At 40.1% G+C, this 18,588-nt stretch overlaps 1 protein-coding gene across 7 annotated transcripts in view; it reads left to right on the forward strand.

The window, feature by feature from the left end:
• Positions 1-18,588, forward strand: part of TJP2 (tight junction protein 2) — a 128,302-nt gene that overhangs the window by 80,027 nt on the left and 29,687 nt on the right. For 4 of the 7 annotated variants that reach the window (XM_027549424.1, XM_027549423.1, XM_027549426.1 and 1 more), the window contains 5 exons: positions 8,972-9,025; positions 11,870-11,994; positions 12,662-12,764; positions 14,194-14,755; positions 18,404-18,507. In XM_027549424.1, coding sequence (XP_027405225.1) covers positions 8,981-9,025; positions 11,870-11,994; positions 12,662-12,764; positions 14,194-14,755; positions 18,404-18,507 — 939 coding nt within the window. In that variant the 5' untranslated portion in view covers positions 8,972-8,980. Of the gene's footprint in view, positions 1-733; positions 831-8,971; positions 9,026-11,869; positions 11,995-12,661; positions 12,765-14,193; positions 14,756-18,403; positions 18,508-18,588 lie in introns of those variants that run through there. The other 3 variants (XM_027549422.1, XM_027549425.1, XM_027549427.1) reach the window with 1 other exon arrangement.

An 18,588-nucleotide genomic window follows, 5' to 3' on the forward strand; every position in this document is an offset into this window, starting at 1 on the left:
CTTAGATGTTCAAAAACCCAAAATGTGCTTTTCCACCCCCACCCTCTGCAAGTGGTGAAGGCAGAGAAATGGAGAGCAGGGCTCTTTGTTATTCTTTTATCTGTGAAGTTTACAGAAAGGGGCGAGAGAGGAGGAGGCTCTGCTGAGTGAGCACTCTGCCCCCGCTATGGCCCTGACTGTACCCACTGCCGGAGTGTAGACGTAGTTATCTCCAAGGATGAGCAGCTTCGTATCTTCAAGCCTTTTAATTTTCTAGGTGATAACAGCAATCCTAGGCACCTGAAACATTACCGGTTGCTGTTCAGCCAGCTTATGCTTTTCGTGTATGTGTGGGGCGGGGTGGGCAGTGAGGGGGAGCATCTATGTAAATAAATACTTCTCTAAGTGTTCCTTTCCACAATATTGCTCTAGAATGTCCTACTTAACTTAAAAATTTCTACTCAGATACTGAATCATTTTACATGTCTAAAAGGAATATTTACTCTTAATTCTCTAGTTCTCTGGCATGGGAGAGAGGGAGGGAAAGAAAGCCAGCAGAGTGGTGCAAATCCAGAATGCTCTCTTTTTCCTCATAAGTAGTGCTTTTCAGAGTGTTTGGTGTCCCGCTGTATGGATGTGTCACTGTGTGAGATGACAACAGGATTTGCTGGGAATGTGGGCCACTATTGTATCCGCCTTACGTAACCACGTGGAGTGGTGGCAATGGGCGAGCAGCCTGGGATGTAGGCAGTGCCCTGGCTAGTCACCCTCCAGAGGCCATGAAGACCGCACAGTTCCTCCAGAGGATGTGGGTCCAGGCTGTTAAAAAGTTGGGGAGATTGAAAGGCCATGTGAGTCCCTCCGCAAGCTCTCCTTTCCCCCTTTTCTTCCCCAACCTTTCTTTGTGGGAAATTGGGAGGGGGAGCCTTCTCACAGTGATTCCTTTCTCCTCTGATTTATTTGTGCTTTGGGCAGCCCTCAGGAACGAACTGTGAGATGCAGATTGTAGTCATTGGTGGGTTTAAAAAATACTTGTCTTATATTAGGCAGACTTATGTGAAACTGATAGCCTCTTAATGGGATTTATGAATCAAAGGCTGCTGTTTTCCCTGTGTTGGGAATCTGCGAGCACGGTGTTGCTTTCTGGGGAAAGATGTTTGTTTATATTTGGGTAATTGTAATTTCTTATTTTGGGTAAAAAGCTTTCTGCTTCCCTATCTAGCAGAAATCTATATTTTTCTTCTTACTATTATTTTTTAGTATTCTTTTTATCTTGGTTTCTAAATGATAGAAAAAAGTTTTTTCCCTTGTTCTTTTTTTCCCCCAATAGATTGAACATGGAATGCACTGTAGCATGTATAAGCGTTTACTTCTATGACGGGATTTTTATCAAACATGTCCCTTATGGGCAGATATTGATTCATCTCTGGCTCTGACTTTCCATCACTGAAAACCAACAGTTTGTAGATAAGAAGCTTAGAAATTTCCTGTCGGGAGAGTCAAGGCAGTGAAGACTTTTAGTGACTGCCTCCTAGTTGTTTTTTATCACATTTTGATATTCTTTATGTAAAATATGGGATTTACCTATTTGGCCAAGATTTTTCAAAGGAAAGAAACTTTAACAACTAGAGAGTATTTTTAGAGACAAATCAAATAACTATTTGTCCCGTTCTCATTCTTCATGTATATACGTTTCTGCCAACACAAAGCTTTTTATTTACAGTTTTTAAAAAATGGCCCCCTTTTATCTTTCTGCGTTGTCTAGGAATGAGTCATTACAATTTCGTAGGGGTGGTTATTCACCTTACATACAGAAAAAGTGAAAGTGATGTAGGGAAGAGCACTGGAGATCCTCCTGCTGCTGGAATGTTGTCTCTTGGGTTGAAAAGGAGACTTGGCTTCTTCTGCAGCCTTCTGCTCCTCCGGAGCCAGCCTGCTTCTGCACCTTGCCTGCCTTCAGGCACCTCTCAAATTACTGCTCCCATCCCCTCCTTGCCCTCTGGCAGTCTGAATGATCGCACTTTTGCTCTTTGGCTTTGCCATCTGTACTGCATTAACGAATATTGGTATGAAGTCCTTGGGCTAGGAATCATTGGGTACGCTTTGGTGTTCACTCATGAGCCCACCCTTTCTTCCTCCCTGTTTTTTAACTCTCAGAGTGTTTGGTATATAAGAGAATTATGTATCTAAATCATAAAGTGTAATCATAAAATACACTCGTGAGCCCGTCACGATACCCATGGACCCTCACTAGGGTGGACCCCAGGTCCTGCCTCACTTATCTACCTCATCCTGGGTCACACACACACGCAAACACCTCTAAACAAAAGTGTACAGTGCAGTGGTGTCCCATATATTCACATTCCACAAAATCGTGTTTGCTCTTTGAATTATGTAAAATGATAGCTCTCTATATAAATCCTTGTAGGATGTTTGAGATGCTTCTGTGTTGTGGATGTGTGGCTCTAGTTTTCATTGCAGTACAGCATTGCATTTTAATAATATATCACAATTTATTGGTCTGTTCTGCCCTTTATAGATCATTCAGGTTGTCTCAGTTTGGGCTCTTGAAACATTCCTGCTGTGAATACTCTGTGGATCTGTGCGTGCGCACATACTGGCACATTTCTCTTGGGCCTCTGACCAGGAGAGAAATCATTGCATCGTGAATATGACTCCCTTTACCCTGCCTGATATGTGTGTACTTTAACTATGGCCTTGCATGTGAAGCTCTCCGAAGGCTAAGCAGCGCCCTGCCCGTGTTCATTTGCAGTGTCTAAATATTGATGGCAGTTCTCGGATCTCTGCACAGCTGGGCACAGGTTAGGTGGGGCCCGTTGGCCCAGTTTGAAAGGCATGGTCTCAGCTGTCAACTAAGCCGACGCATGCCTGCAGGCTGTCCCTGGGGATGTATCGGGAGCTGATTTTCTGTGATTGTGTAGGGTGCTGTGTGTTTCTGGAAAGATAGTTATCCAGATGAGGCAGAGAAGACACTCAGTGATTTGCTGTTTTGGGCACACCCGTGGTTGGTAAGCTCTATGTGGACTTTGGCTGTTTTATTCACCTGTAGTCCAGGCACCACAAACCCACATGCTTGGCACATAATGGATGCTCAATAAGTATTTTTGAGTGAGTGAATAAGTGAACGAATGAAAGAATGAAGGGTTTTCTGTGAGACCTTTGTAAAAAGTCACAGCTTTATGGGTTGTATGCAACATGAAGTGAAGTGAAGTGAAGTAGCTCAGTTGTGTCCGACTCTTTGCGACCCCATGGACTGTAGCTTATCAGGCTCCTCCGTCCATGGGATTTTCCAGGCAAAAGAGTGCTAGAGTGGATTGCCATTTCCTTCTCCAGGGGATCTTCCCAACCCAGGAATCGAACCCGGGTCTCCATGCAACATGGTTTATTTTTAATGCTCAAGAGAGCTATTAAAATTTATTTTCACTCTAATTTCTTCACCTTTAAAATTAAAATTTGAAATTTATCATTTAATATAGTCTCTTAAAATTTAAGTAGTTAATAATGGTTATGTGTCACAGCGCATTAACTCTAGGTAAGAAAAGGTTGCTTATAATCTGAGTGGTTTCATAACAAGTTGATAAAGTCTTTGGCGTTTGGCAAGGTCTGATTGATTTAAAAATTTGATTCATTCCTGTGATTGGCACAGTAGTGGTAAGGGATTAATCCTTTCTCTGACAAATCGAATTTAAATTACTCCTGCAGGCAGCACAGGATTACTTAAAGGCAGTTTAATCTTGTTAAGAAAGAATAGCGAATTACAAAAGCCAGGTTCATACTTGGAGAATGTTTTGAAGTAATATATTTATTTTGCTAACTGATAAAAAATTTTAAACTGTTAATAGAGAGTTTTCTGTTTTTATTTTTGACATATATTCTAAAAGCAATGTGCTCATAAAAATATTCTCTAAACCCTCACAACTTCTGGAGAAATTCCAGTCCTTTCCCTGTATGCTTACAAAAATAAATAAGTCAGGGAAATAAGAAACAAGAACAAACAATGATGTTTTGTACCTTGATTCTTTTTCCTTTAATTGACATTTAAGTGTGTGTGTGTGTGTATATATATATATGTATATAAAACCAGTCTCTTATTGTTGAGCACTTAATTGATTATTAAAAACTATAAACAGCTGTATATGTATATAAATTTATATGTATATCTTTGTGCACTTGTACAAGTATTTCTGTAGAATACATTACTAGAACTGGAACTGATTGATTAAGTGGCATGTAGATTTTACATTTTGAAATAAATTAGGCATTTGCCTTCTGGAAGATTTATTCCAATTTATATCCCCACTGCTTCCCAAGAACAGGCTGGCCTAAAAACATAAAACTAATTCTCTTTCTAATTGAAAATATGGTCATCATGATGAAAAAAACTTTAGAAATGGACAGAAGTTAAATGATTATTTCAGTGCCTGTGTGTTTCACTGTGAATTGATTTATTTAACCTAAAGATCACTGTCCTTTTGGGAATTATACTCTCCATCCACCCCATAGCATTGTCCAGTCCTCGGGGTCATTGTCATCTTTCCTGATGACTTTTAAACACATTTTTGGGGTAGGATACTGAATGATGTTTTTTCTTAATGCATGAGAGTATAGCTATATTCAAAGAGGAGTTGGCAACTGTATTTATTTTACCACAACTTTCAGAGTAATTCACTCTTGAACTCTGTCAGCTTTAAAGTAAAGTGCAGAGAAGAAACTTGGAAAACATACGTGTTAGTAAGATTACTTCCAGGTAATGGTGGATTGGTTGTATTGAAGCCACATTGAAAACAGGTGTCGAGATGTTAGGAAGTGTTCTGTGAAAATGGAAAGGGACGATCGGTTCTGGTCAGCTGGATTTCTGCTTATTATTTCCCTTTAAGAAAAAACACTTAAAAAAAAATAATAGGAAAGTTGTGTTATACTGGCACAAATTGGAAAATGCTGTTATAGAAAACAAAAATCCAGAGAGAAATGGCCATAAACTATTTCTCTCTGGAACACCAGACCATAGGCACCTGAGTTTCCAGCTAACCACCTCAAGCGTGATATGGAAAAAGCAGAGAGCCACTGAATGGAGTAGAAATTTACTTTAAAGGAAAACTTGTATGTAATAGAAATCGGTGCCTTCATCATATTAATTGGGTGATGAATGAATAATATATCCATTAGTTTATGGAAAAGAAAACATTTTTGAGTGCCTACTCTGTGTGCCAGACACTGTTCTAGAAGATATGAGACAAAAGTGAGTGAGATAGAAAAAAGTCACTTGAAAATCCATTTTCTTTTTTTTTAATTGAATAACAGTGATCATGGTGAATAAACTTAAACAGTGGGAGAGATTTACATATTTGAGACAGTCACCTCTTTCGAACGCTTACATATTTCATTGTGTTGCCATGCCTTCATTTAGCCTAAGCATCACCCCTTTTTGGACACTAATGCACCCCACCCCAAAAGCACTCAGTCCCAGGTGTGCTGGTAGCACAGAAACTAATTCTCACCTTTTCCAGGCACCATTTTTTGAGTTCTTTCTAACCCTAGAGACAATCTAAGTTCTATTTTTAAATCTCTTTCTGAGAATTCTGATCTCCTGGAACCAGATGGTATTAACCAGGGAAATGTCCCCACAGTGAGTACATAGAGGGAGGAGGGAACTAAAGGATTATAAACTCCTCTCGATTTGAGTAATCAGTGGCAGCCACTCAAAAGTAGTCTTGCTCATCTTTACAAACAAAATTGCCTTTTTCTAACCCCATTCTACCAAAAGAAAGAAATTATCTGCCAAGTGGCATCTCCCCCACCCCCCGCCACCAAGCCTAAGAGTTTAACTGGGTGAAACAGGATGACAGTATCTGCACATGTTTTGATTCTCTTCTCTCAGTCTTATTAGTAGCAGTGCGGGAATTGGCAAATTTGAGTTTAAAAAAATTTTAATGTAAAATAGCTAGAGAGTTTTTCTTAAATTATTTGTAAATAAGAACAGTAAAGCTTTTTATTCATATAATTAAATTTCTTTAAGTCCTTATGTTTTAGATATTGTCTGTTAAAAAAACATGTAACTAGATCTTCTTGTTTTTAATCCATTTTGACCATCTGTCTTTGTTGTGATAACTCTACATTCATTTCTACAATCATAGTTTATGTTTTGTACTAATATTTGCCCGCCTTTTACTAAATTTCCCATTTTGTCTCTTCTGCCTTCTTTTGGATTGACTTTTCATTTTTCCCTTTGCTATTCTGGAAGTTATATATTCTAATTATTCTTATGGTGGTTATACCAGAAAATTTAATATGTGGATTTTACTCAATGAAGTTCAAAATTAATCAACAGTTTAATTCTGCTCTTGAATGCAATATTTAGAATAATTAAATCATGTTACAGTCTTCTAGATTTATATACTGTGTTGCCTGGGTGTGTGTGTGTGTGTGCGTGTGCTCAGTTGTTTCCTACCTTTTGAGACCCCATGGACTGTAGCCAGCCATGCTTCTCTGTCCATGGAATTTTCTAGGTGAGAATACTGGAGTGGGTTGCTATGCCCTCCTCCAGGGGATCTTCTGACCCATGGATCGAACCCACATCTCCTGCATCTCCTACTTCGGCAGGTGGATTCTTTACCACTGAGCCACTTGGGAAGCTCACAGAATTTTAGTTCTGTCTTAGTTAACTCTCAGAAATTTCACATTTGTTACAGTTGCATATAGCCAATATACATCCAGATGTACATCCCTTCTTGTCTTTTATTCTTCTTTCTGGGATTATTTTCCTTTCTTAAATTTGTCCTTTGGAAGTTCTTTTACTGCTTGTCTGTGGTAATAGTCTGTCTTAATTTTGTTTTTTAAAAAATGTCCATCCCCCAAATCAACAGATACTATTTTAAAGATATAGTTCTACTAAGTTCAGGCTTTCATTATTGCTGTTTCAAAGTCAAATGTTATTCTAATCGCTCTTTTGTACTCTTTTCTGCCTGCTGCTAAGTCACTTCAGTCGTGTTTGACTCTGTGCGACCCCATAGACGGCATAGACGGCAGCCCACTAGGCTCCTCTGTCCCTGGGATTCTCCAGGCAAGAACACTGGAGTGGGTTGCCATTTCCTTCTCCAACGCATGAAAGTGAAAAGTGAAAGTGAAGTCACTCAGTTGTGTCCGACTCCTAGCCACCCCATGGACTGCAGCCCACCAGGCTCCTCCGTCCATGGGATTTTCCAGGCAAGAGTACTGGAGTAGGGTGCCATTGCCTTCTCTTTTCTGCCTAGCTGCTCTCAAGTCTTATATCTTTTTCTGTAGTAAGATTACCATGTTTTTCAAAGTGATTTTTTTAATTTGTTTTTTTAATTTACTCTGTTTGTGATGTATCAGTCTTGAACCTGAGGAATCATCAGGTCGTCTTGTTTTGGAGTATTGCATCTGTCTCATTTTCTTAACTTCTGGAAATCTAAATAGACACATTGTAAGACTATCTCACTTTCAATTTCTTTCACCTGCTTCACTTTTTTAATGATTTGTGCTGCACCGGGTAATTTATTCACATCTTTCTTCCAATTCATTATTATCTTCAACTTTCTATGCTATGTGGTTCAATCCATTTTTAAACTTAATTTTATTATCGTATTTTTTTTATTTTTTTAAAAATTTTAGATTTGCCTGATCATTTTTGATACTATTCTTTGATTACACTTTGAATTCCCCCTTTTTAATTTCTTATGAAAAACACATGAAACATATACTTTTCTTTTGGTCTGTGATTGATTTTTTCCAAAATGCACAGCCTTTGATTCTGCAGTTTATTTCTCTTAACTCTCACTAATGATGACCTGTTTTGTGTTTGTGTTTAAACTGTGAACTCGTTCGTGTTCCACAGATACTTGTCTGCAGGATTCTCTGAAGCCTGTTTTTTAGTGTGTTCCTGGGTATTTTTAGTGTGTTCGTGGAATATTTCATTCACTCCATGTACCTGGGTGGTGCCGCCAATGTAGAACCACTTTGGGTATGAGTGTTTTAGTAGGGGAGGGTGTCGTCACATCTATAATATGAATTTCAGTCTCAAGCCTGAGTGAGTACAGGTCTCTCAATACAGGAATTCTCCAGAGAGATATTTTTAGTTCTTTCCACTCTGCCCAGAGCCAAGAATGAGACAGGCCGCTGTGCCTGCTGTCTCCATCTGCCTCGCGTGCTTTTCCCCCTTATACATCCACTCTGATCTGATCTCTACCCTGTTTACATCTGCAGTTTTCTCTCTTTCCAGCCTCCTGTTGAAATGCCTGCTGCAGTGCTGCCTTATCTCTCTGGTTTTGAGCTTTCTTGGCATTTCTTGTCTTTAATGATTTCCCCTCAAAGCTAGCATGCATTTAATGGATTATTATGATTATGAAATGATATCCACTATTTTTCAGGTTTGTCTATACATCTATTTTAGAATATTGTCAGAAATTGACACCTAGGGGGTCTGTTTATGCTGGTATTATCATCTTTTATACCCATAATACTGATGGGGAAAAGGCCAAGGGGTCCCACACACCTTGATACAAATAGTATCAAGTTTGGCACTCTCTTGATAAAGGCCAAGGATTCCCTTAGACTTAAAAATGCATAAACTTGCCTAGGAAGTTGCTTTTGACAGGAGGAAGGGGAATTTTTTTTTTTAATTGAAATATATCTGTTTCCAACTCTAGATAAGGGCTTTTATTATGACCATGTTTTGGAGTGGTGATAAGAAAAAAGCTTAACACTTAATATTTCTTCCTTTTTAGGGTCTATCTCTCAGTATGTATTTCACTAATTTTCCTTGTATTGTTAAGACTGTCATTTCATTGAAGGAAAGTGTGTTTGAAAATAAGTAGTATAATGTTCCCACTCTTTTTGATGTGTGGAATGTGTGAGCTGGACTTTCTGTGGAGACATTTTGAATTACAGTTTTATTTCTAGCATTGAAATGCTTGTGGTTTTAATCAAATTGATTTTGATTCTTTTAAAACAGGCTCCAGGCATGGAAGAACTGATATGGGAACAGTACACTGTGACCCTACAGAAGGTGAGTGTAACGTATGTCATATCTGCTACAATCTGTTCTTATATTTACAGATCATGGATCTTTTTTTAATTGAAGTATAGTTGATTGACTATGTTTCCGGTATATAGCACAGTGATTCATGTGTATATGTATACAGAAACACATACACACTTTTTCAGATTCTTTTCCATTATAGGTTATTAAAAGATACTGAATATAGTTTCCTGTGCCTTCTAGCAGGACTCTGTTGTTTATTTTATATATAGTTGTATGTATCTGTTCATCTCAGATTCCTAATTTATTCCCCCTTCCTCTTCCCCTTTGGTAACCTTAAGTTTGTTTTCTATGTCTCCGTTTCTGTTTTATGGGTTCATTTGCATTAATGTCTTTTCTTGGATTCCACATACAAGTGGACTGCTGCTGCTAAGTCGCTTCAGTCGTGTCCGACTCTGTGCGACCCCATAGACAGCAGCCCATCAGGCTCCCCCGTCCCTGGGATTTTCCAGGCAAGAACACTGGAGTGGGTTGCCATTTCCTTCTCCAATGCATGAAAGTGGAAAGTGAAAGTGAAGTCGCTCAGTCATGTCTGACTCTTAGCGACCCCATGGACTGCAGCCTACCAGGCTCCTCCGCCCATGGGATTTTCCAGGCAAGAGTACTGGAGTGGGGTGCCATTGCCTTCTCCAATACAAGTGGACATATAATGACTGTTATTCCATTTATATATACCATAACAGATCATGGATCTTATTTTTTTGTACACAGACACAATTACTGCATTAACAAGGATTTGTATGTTCTATTTTTGGCTAAGATCTGTATAATATAGAAGAATCATAGAGATTCATTAATGTATTCACATGTCTTCAGATAGAATATTTTACAGGAAAAAGAGGAAAGAAAAGGAGGAATGGAAATAATCTGTTCTGTTTAATGTTAAGGCAGCTTCTACAACATCTGTAATTTTAAGTATAGCATTTATAACATCGTTCCCTCAGTAAGTTTTAAGTCCAAACTAGACTTCAAAACGTTGGTTTAGCACTCGGGAGACATGGGTTGTATTCCTTGTCCCACTCCTGATTGTATTAATGGGGCTAAGTTAATCAGATTTTTAATGATGCCCCCTCACCCTTCCCCCGACACACAATGGGATTGAAAGTAGAAGTAATATCATAAAGTTAGATTATAAAATACATCAATGTATTTTACTGCATTTTTAAAGTTATGTCACAGGTATTACCCCTCTTGGTTAAATTAGGTAATACAAAGAACTTCTAGAACTTGGAGTCTAATACACATTAATAACTGCTGCTTAATAAATGCTAGCTCTATTCCTTTTTATTCTGACAGCAGAGTTCGAGGTAGGCATGATAGGTGTTAGCACCACTTAAGACAAGTGCAGCCATTAGGAACTTGTAAGTGATTTGTGTGTGGCTAAATGAACTAAACACACACTCGTGATTCCAAAGTCTTACTCATCAAGCTGCCTTGGTCAGCCTCATGATTTTCTTGGGCCCTGTATGGGTCTTTTCCCACTCTGAGTCCTTCCAGTCTCTTGTCACCATGTAAATGGAGTCCGAGTTCCTCAAAGGGGGAGTTTTCCTTTGACCATCACAACCATAAACTTCAGACCTTGACTTCAGTGGAAACTGGTTTCTGAATAAATGTGTATGGAATCAATTTAGATAGAAAAACACAGATGGATGCTCAGGTGCTGAAACTTCTGGAGCAGTAATCATGATTTCTTGAGTTGAGGGGCCTCCCCCTTTAGGTCTTATTTTTCACCTCCTGTCATTTTCTGGGGCTTCTATTCTGACTGTTTTCTCTGCCTTTTCGCCATATACCACTTGAATTTGAACCACAAATTGGCAAAGGTGAGAAACATTTTAGGCCTGGTCCAGAGGATAGAGCTTTTTCTGTGTGGAAACTGGTATCAGGCGACAGTCCTGCCAAATCAAAGCCATGGGGTTAATGGACAGCTGCCCAGCTTGTTCTGTGTTTCTGTTTGCTGTCAATTGGCATAGTGGGCCCCACACACAAAAAAGTGGGAACTTTTTTTTGGGTGAAGGTTTCTTTTATTCTCTGAATAGATTTTTATATAATCAAACCCTTATTTAGCCTTATAGCCACATATATCCCTGGGTGTGAATATAGTCCACGTATAGTTCATATAGTCACCTGGATGAAATCCAGGAGCTTAGCTTTTTTGAACACTGAATTGCATTAAGATTCTGTATTATTTGGGTTCACCCTTATATATTTCTAGATTAATCTTGAATCTCATTCATCTCTATTTCCATCCTAAATGCATGTAGAAAAGAATTTAATACTTTGCTCTCTCATAAGATGTCAAAAATAAGTTCATCTTCAGATTTTGTCTTTAAAATCCATATACTTCTTCTTCACTGTACATTAAAATGAGACCATTAGCTCCTCTAACTTGTAAGTTAAAGGTATTCTTTAAAAATATGATTTTTGCACAGATTCAGTTGTGACAAGCTTTTCCAGTTCAGGCCTGGATACGAGAACAGGTGTGATTGGTGATTCCAATAGCACATACTTATTTGGACAGAAGATGTAATTTCCATCCCCTGCCAGCTTCTAGTGATAACTCCAGTCTGCGCTATTAATCTTGTCCAGCTTTCACAAGGCTGTTCCTTTTAGATAAGGTGTTTCCCTTTATAAACCTGTCGGCTAATCACGATGATGCTGTGTTCCGTTTCTCACTTGTTTCTCTAAGCCCTCTGTTTCTGAACTGTCTCTGGTTATTGGTTTGACCTTTATTTTATTGACTGCTGGTAATAAATCCTGAAAGCCACTTATAGAGGATTTTATTTTTATTTTTATCGTAACTTCAATGACCAGGATTCCAAGAGAGGATTTGGAATTGCAGTATCCGGAGGCAGAGACAACCCCCACTTTGAAAATGGGGAGACATCCATCGTCATTTCTGATGTGCTCCCGGGTGGGCCCGCCGATGGGCTGCTTCAGTGAGTGTCCTTTCTCCTGCTCCCAATCCCTGCCAGTCCACTGGTTGGCCCTGGACAGGGGGCGTTGGGTGGTGTGCACTTTTAAAATTAAATAAGAAAGGAATATATATATGTAAGTTAGTTTTCTGTCATACAGAGAGTATGGTAGAATTTTTACATCATTTTTGGGATGAGATAAAGTTAAAGAGTTAGGGTTCTATGACCTCAAAATTTCTTGAAGAAGCTGAGACAACCTCTTGACTTCATGCCCTCCAAAACACAAGTGACTGTCAGCCTCCTTTGGGGGCATCTGTAGATTTGCTGGAGCATACCATATGCTGTGTTCCACCATACACCATGGGTAAGGAGGGCCTGATGTACAAGTTCCTTCTGTGCTCAGACCTTAGTGCTGTCCAGTGACTCCTGGAGGGACCCCATGGGTTTGGGTCCTTCTCTGCAGGTAGTTTCCAGGAGACACTGTCCAAAGCACTCTGAGCGTCTGTCTCCTGGGTTCCTTCCTCTGAAGAGCTCAGACCAAGTTGACAGATTAAACCTCAGGAGTCATTCGACACTGAGCCCTTTAATAAGAATTTTGGATCAATCTTTTGCTTTTATTTGTTCCTAAATAAACGATTCAGAGGGGTGAGCTGGGAGTTTTTCATATCCCATTTTTCTGTTTTGTTTGCAGAGAGAATGACAGGGTGGTCATGGTTAATGGCACCCCTATGGAAGACGTGCTCCATTCATTTGCGGTTCAGCAGCTGAGGAAAAGTGGGAAGATCGCTGCCATTGTACGTCCTGGGTTTGTTTTCAGCTTGACTCCGTAGAGCTTTGTTTTTTGCCCAGAGGAAAATTACTACTTACTCTTTAGCACTGGACAGAATTGCACAATCCAGGGACCGCTCCCTCTGTATCCTCAGTATGTTGGGAGGGTGATGCCAGCTAAGGTTGATGTAAAGATCCCTTCTCGCCGTCTCATCCTTCTCCTAACTTAAGACCAGTGCTTCTCTTACCTGAATGAATCTGCCTGAAGAGCCAGGTTAGATAATTATTCTCTAAGAGAATTAGCTAGATTTCGAGCAATGGTAAAACCACATTAATTTAGAAACTCAATTATGAGCTCATAAAACTCATCTGTAACAGCTCTCACAGGATCATGTTCTTTCTTCATAAACTCGCATTTCTTTGGAGATAACTGGCAGTCTGTGCCATTCACTCATTTATGGGCTCACTCAGTTATTCAGCAAACATTGGTTGAAAATCCGCTTGGCCCTGGAGCAAGTCTGAGCTGTAAGGAGTGTTCACTCCAGCAGGGCAAGTAGACACACTGAGTGAGAATTGGAACATGGTGTGTTAGGGACAGTGCTGAGGGGATACACGGGGTATGTGGTATTTGATGTTCTTTTTCCAGCTTTATATGATAAAAATTTTCAAACAAAAAGGGAAGTTCAAAGAGTATAACCAACACATATCTTCTATAGTGTTAATATTCTGCCATATTCACTTAATTTTTCTTTGTGTATATAAAGACATACTTATTTTTAGTGAACTATTTGAGGGGAAGGGGCAAGAAATGACAGTTAACCCTTCTTACTTCTGAAATCTCCTAAATAAGGACATTCATCTACATAACTATACTACTGTTATCCTATTTAAGAAAAGTAAAAAAAAAAAAAAAAGGAAAGTAATAATAACGTCACCGTGTCATTTAGTACGCAGTCCATGTCCTAAGGTGACTTTGATAGACGGTTTTTGTTCTCCATCCAGGAGCCAGTCAGAATTCATGAGTCACATTTGGTCCTTATCTCATCAGTCCTTTTTAGTCTAGAAGGATCCCTCTTTTCCCTCCTCTCTCCTCCTACACGACATCCCCCCACTTTGAATGACATGATTTATGGATGAACCTAGGCACTCCTATACAGAATGTCTCACTTACCACATTTTCATTTTTGTAACTTATTGATTTAAAGCCTCTTGGTGCTTTTCATACTTTTGAGTAGAAGCAGATTTTTGGAGAAACTGTGCTCCGTTTTATACTCGTTGTCTTACTTTCTTCTTAACACTCTGAGGTATTTATCCTTCTTGTTTTAAAGATGAGGAACCTGAGGCTTAGCCTGGGTAGGAACACACAGTTTTCCTGGAAAGGAAACCCGGGCTCTTAACCACTGTATTTTCTCTGGTTGTGATTGTCTTGTGTCTCCTCTGTTTGTTTGGTGACAGGTGGTCAAGAGGCCCCGGAAGGTCCAGCTGGCCCCGCTGCAGGACAGTCCTCCTGTCCACGAAGACGACCGGGCTTTCGAGGTGATGGACGAGTTTGACGGCAGAAGCGCCCGCAGCGGCTACAGCGAGAGGAGCCGGCCCAGCAGCCGCGGAGGGCGCAGCCGCAGCTGGGAGGAGAGCCCAGAGAGGGGCCGTCCCCATGACCGGGTGCGCAGCCGGGATCGAGGCCGGAGTCTGGAGCGGGGCCTGGACCACGACGACGACTACGGGCGAGCCCGGGAGCGCAGCCGTGGCCGCAGCCTCGAGCGGGGCCTAGACCAAGATGATTACAGGCGAGCCCGGGAGAGCAGCCGCGGCCGAAGCATTGACCCGGTCTACGATCGCGCCTACACCCCTGAGGGGGAGTACGGCCACAGGGCCCAGCCTGATGCCCGGTATGGGGCATCCCAGAGCCGCAGCCGTGAGCACCTCCACTCCCGCAGCCCCAGCCCGGAGCCCCGGGGGCGTCCGGACTCGGACAAGCCTATCGGGGTCCTTCTGATGAAAAGCAAAGCAAATGAAGGTAGGCATGCGTGATGAAGAAAAGCACTGTAACAGGAGCTAACTCTTCCGTGGTACCTGCTTTGTTCCACACACTGACCTAAGTGCTTTGCACAGATTAGCTCATTTCATCCTCACCACCACCTCCTGTGGGTGTTACTCATATTTTTACTTTATAGACAAGGAAACTTGAGGCGCAGAAAAGTCCGTTGACTTGCACAGTTATATCATCAATGGCAGAGCCAGGTGGCAGAAATTTGGCTTTAAATGGATAGGCCAGTGATTCTCAAAGCTGCATAAGTATCACCTGGACTCTTGTTAGAAAGGCAGATTCTTAGGCCCCAGCCCAGCCCCTACTGAATCAGAGGCACTGGGGTGGCCCCTTGTGTTAACAAGCTCCCCTGGTGAACCCAGAGGAGCTTAAAGTAATGAAACCACAGTAGAGGATGCTACTCCAGCCAGTCTTGATTGAGTTTTTGCTCAATGCCAGGGCCTCTGTGGAATAAATATTTTCTTATTTAATCCTCACTAGAAGCCTGCGTGATGGGTAGGAAACTTCCCTCCTCTTTTACAGGTGGGGATAGATTTATGGTATGTGAGGAGAGATTTATGGTGTCCACAGATGAGGTGGGCTCTGTCCTGCACTGGTGATCCATGTCATGAGCCTGGAGCATTTGCACACACTTAATCGTGTCCAAATTCACTAAAGCCCTGGGTGATAGGTAGACAAAGCAGTATTACTTGCAGTTTAGGTGAAACTCAGAGGTGGGAGGTGACTTGCCCACATCTTGAAGCTGATAAGTAAGTGGTAGTGTTGGAACCTAAACTTCATCTCTTGAAAATAAATGACAGGGAAAAAGTAGGTGAATGAGCAGGGATTTAGAGCCCCATGTTGTGATATTCCTTGCATTGATTCTTGGCATTCAACGTTATAAATTCCTTGTAATACACGTTTTATCTCTTTTCGTTCTCTAATTCTTCTTCAAAGAGGAAAAAAGATGAGTGTCCAAGAGTGTAATGTGTAAGATCACTTGCTTTTTAGGTTGGGAATTTGCATTTTAAAGAGCCTATCAGATGAAAGGGTTTGTTTTCTTTAGCTCTTCTAGAGGTGCATAAAGAGTTGAGTTATAGAACTGGGTACCTGTTGAAAGACCTGATACTGAAAAGATATTGAAATAATTGCAAGGATGTGAATAACAGGATACCTGGAACACAGGCCCAGAAAGTAATGGTGAAGGTTGAGATTGTATGATCTCTGAGGAATGTGCATCTTAGCTGGTTTAAGGATTCTAGAGAATCTTATCATCCTAGATAATGACGTCAACCCCCAAGAATTACAGAGTGAAAACCATTCTGCTTCCAGATTGTGGACTGTTGAGGAGTTTTGCGAAAGATGGCTTGATGTGAGGCACACTTCACGGAGGTCTACTGTATGTTCTGTAGGACTTGCACCCAGGTTCCGGAGTTCCCTGCTCTAGTGCTCTTCAGTATTTTCCTCTTCCTCTTTCTCCTCTCCTGCTTCTTCCTCTTTCACCTTCTCTTCCCCCTCCTACTCCTGCCACAGAACCACATCCTGCAAATAATCGGGGGTGCACCAATATGTGAAAAACTTGACCAAATGTTTCGTGGAACAATCCTTACTGTGTGTTGGTTTTTGAATTAAAATTAAATTACATTACATTTAATTAAATTACATTACATTTAATTACATTAAATTAAAAAATACTGGTCACAGCTCACTAAATTGATTTCAAGATTCACTCATGAGTTGTGATCCACAGTTAAAAAAGATGTTGCGTGTCCTAAGAAACTGCCCAAGTCATGCCTGGTCTTAGTAATACTGTCGAGGAACAAAGGGAGCTCATGCCCCTTTGCAGATACGACATTTTACTCCTTCTGGGCCATTTTGTTCTTTAAAGTTAGAATTCAGTGTTTATTGTTTTCCTCCCAAAGTTCTACTTTTTCAAAAAGATTTTTAAAGCCACCTTTTGGTAAGATTATGTAATAATTAAGCATAACTGGCTAGTTTTCCATAAGAGTTAATCTTTAAAAATATCTGGCTGTTGGTAAGATCTTCATTTGATTAAGATAAATATGATCCACTCATATGGCCAGCATTTCCATGTTTCATGGGCATTAGATAGACTTGCTGGTAAAAGTCTTAGAAGCTGGTCAGCTGATTTTTTTCTTCATTTGAAAGATGCCTACAAACACATCAATAGCAACTTATTTGTTAACTTTACGGTAAGAGTACAGTTTTTAAGAAGATAGAGAAATTGTTGACACATGAGAATTCATGGCTGAGGTTTGTCTCAGTCTTCTGTGCTGGACTGTGAGGCTGTTTAACCAGTAAGGAATTGCCATCATTGAAAGAAAATGTCATCCGTCTTACCCTTATTATTTCTTGAGAGTCATCTTCTTATAAGGTGGGGGTGGACCTCAACACTAATCATTGTAAGATCTGATGCATACTTACTGTAAGTCACTTAAAACTGGTCTTTAAATCTATGTCTAAGTAGTAAAAAGAGATTTTGAATTGATAAGATTTTAGCCCATAACAATAATAATGAAAATTTGAATGTGCCTCTTTTAAAACCTGCTAGGTTTAGGTAGCTTCCTAAAATAACCGAAATTCATCCTCAAAATATGTCTATTTACAAGTTTAGTAAAATCAGAACAAGATTTTAAATATTTTATAGTATATATATACTTAGTAAATATAGTGGTTTTTCTTTTGAGAGCAACACTAAGCCCATGAATTCCCAGAGCTGTGCCAGTTTTAGCTGAATACTGTATTTGTTGCTTTGCTGGTTTATTTATCCCTTTTCTTCACACACTGAAGTTTTTTCAGTGCCAAACCCTACACAATTTTAATTGTTACAGATGGAGAGTATAACATTGGTGGTACCTTGCTATAGGCAACTGGATTGTCCATAGAACATGCTGGTACCGAATTGTGTTTTTTTTTCTTCCCCCAACATTTTATTTTGAAAAGTGTTAATTTTGTGGCAAATACTCACATAGCCTTCATCTAGTTTTGCCAGTTTTTAACATTTTGCCACATGTGTTCCATTTCTATTTTCCCCCTTTCTCTCTCCCCCTCTTCTTCCCCTGCCTCCTCTCTGTCTCTAATTGGTGTTTTGGAACCCACTTGAAAATAAAAAAAAAAAAAAGAAGAAAGAAAATAAGTTGCAGGCAAGATGACGTTTACCCTTAAATATTTCAGTGGGTATCTCCCAAGGACAAGAACATTCTCTTACATAACCATAATGCCATCATCACTGTTAAGAAATTAGTATGAATATGCCTTTTAATATATTATAGCCCAGTTCATTTCAAAGTTATTCCAAAATAATGTAATCCACCCTCCCCCCGACACCACCCCCTCTGTATCACGCACATTGATTTGAGGACCTAGTGAAGTATGTGTGAGGACCTATGCAGCGTGTTTGTTTTTTGGTATCTCCTTTAATCTAGAACAATCTCTCTGCCTCTTTTGTTTTTTATGACATTGACAGTTTCGACAAGTTCAAGCCAGTGGTCTTACAGACTCTCCCACATGCAAAATTAACTTTTCATACATATTTTTAAGTAGTTAGTCCTGGAAGCCAGGCTCAGTGTTCTGGACATGTTAATGAAATATGTATATGTTTGTGTGTTTGTCTCCTAGAATATGGTCTCCGGCTTGGGAGTCAGATCTTCATAAAGGAAATGACCAGAACCGGTCTAGCAACTAAAGATGGCAACCTGCATGAAGGAGACATAATTCTCAAGGTGGGCAGATAAGGGCAGAGAACAACCGGGTTCATGCTCGGCTTCATAGTCTGCATTTCCACACTTAAGTTCCAACACAGT

The sequence above is a fragment of the Bos indicus x Bos taurus genome, chromosome 8 (assembly GCF_003369695.1).
Source record: "Bos indicus x Bos taurus breed Angus x Brahman F1 hybrid chromosome 8, Bos_hybrid_MaternalHap_v2.0, whole genome shotgun sequence".
NCBI classification, from domain to species: Eukaryota; Metazoa; Chordata; class Mammalia; order Artiodactyla; family Bovidae; genus Bos; species Bos indicus x Bos taurus.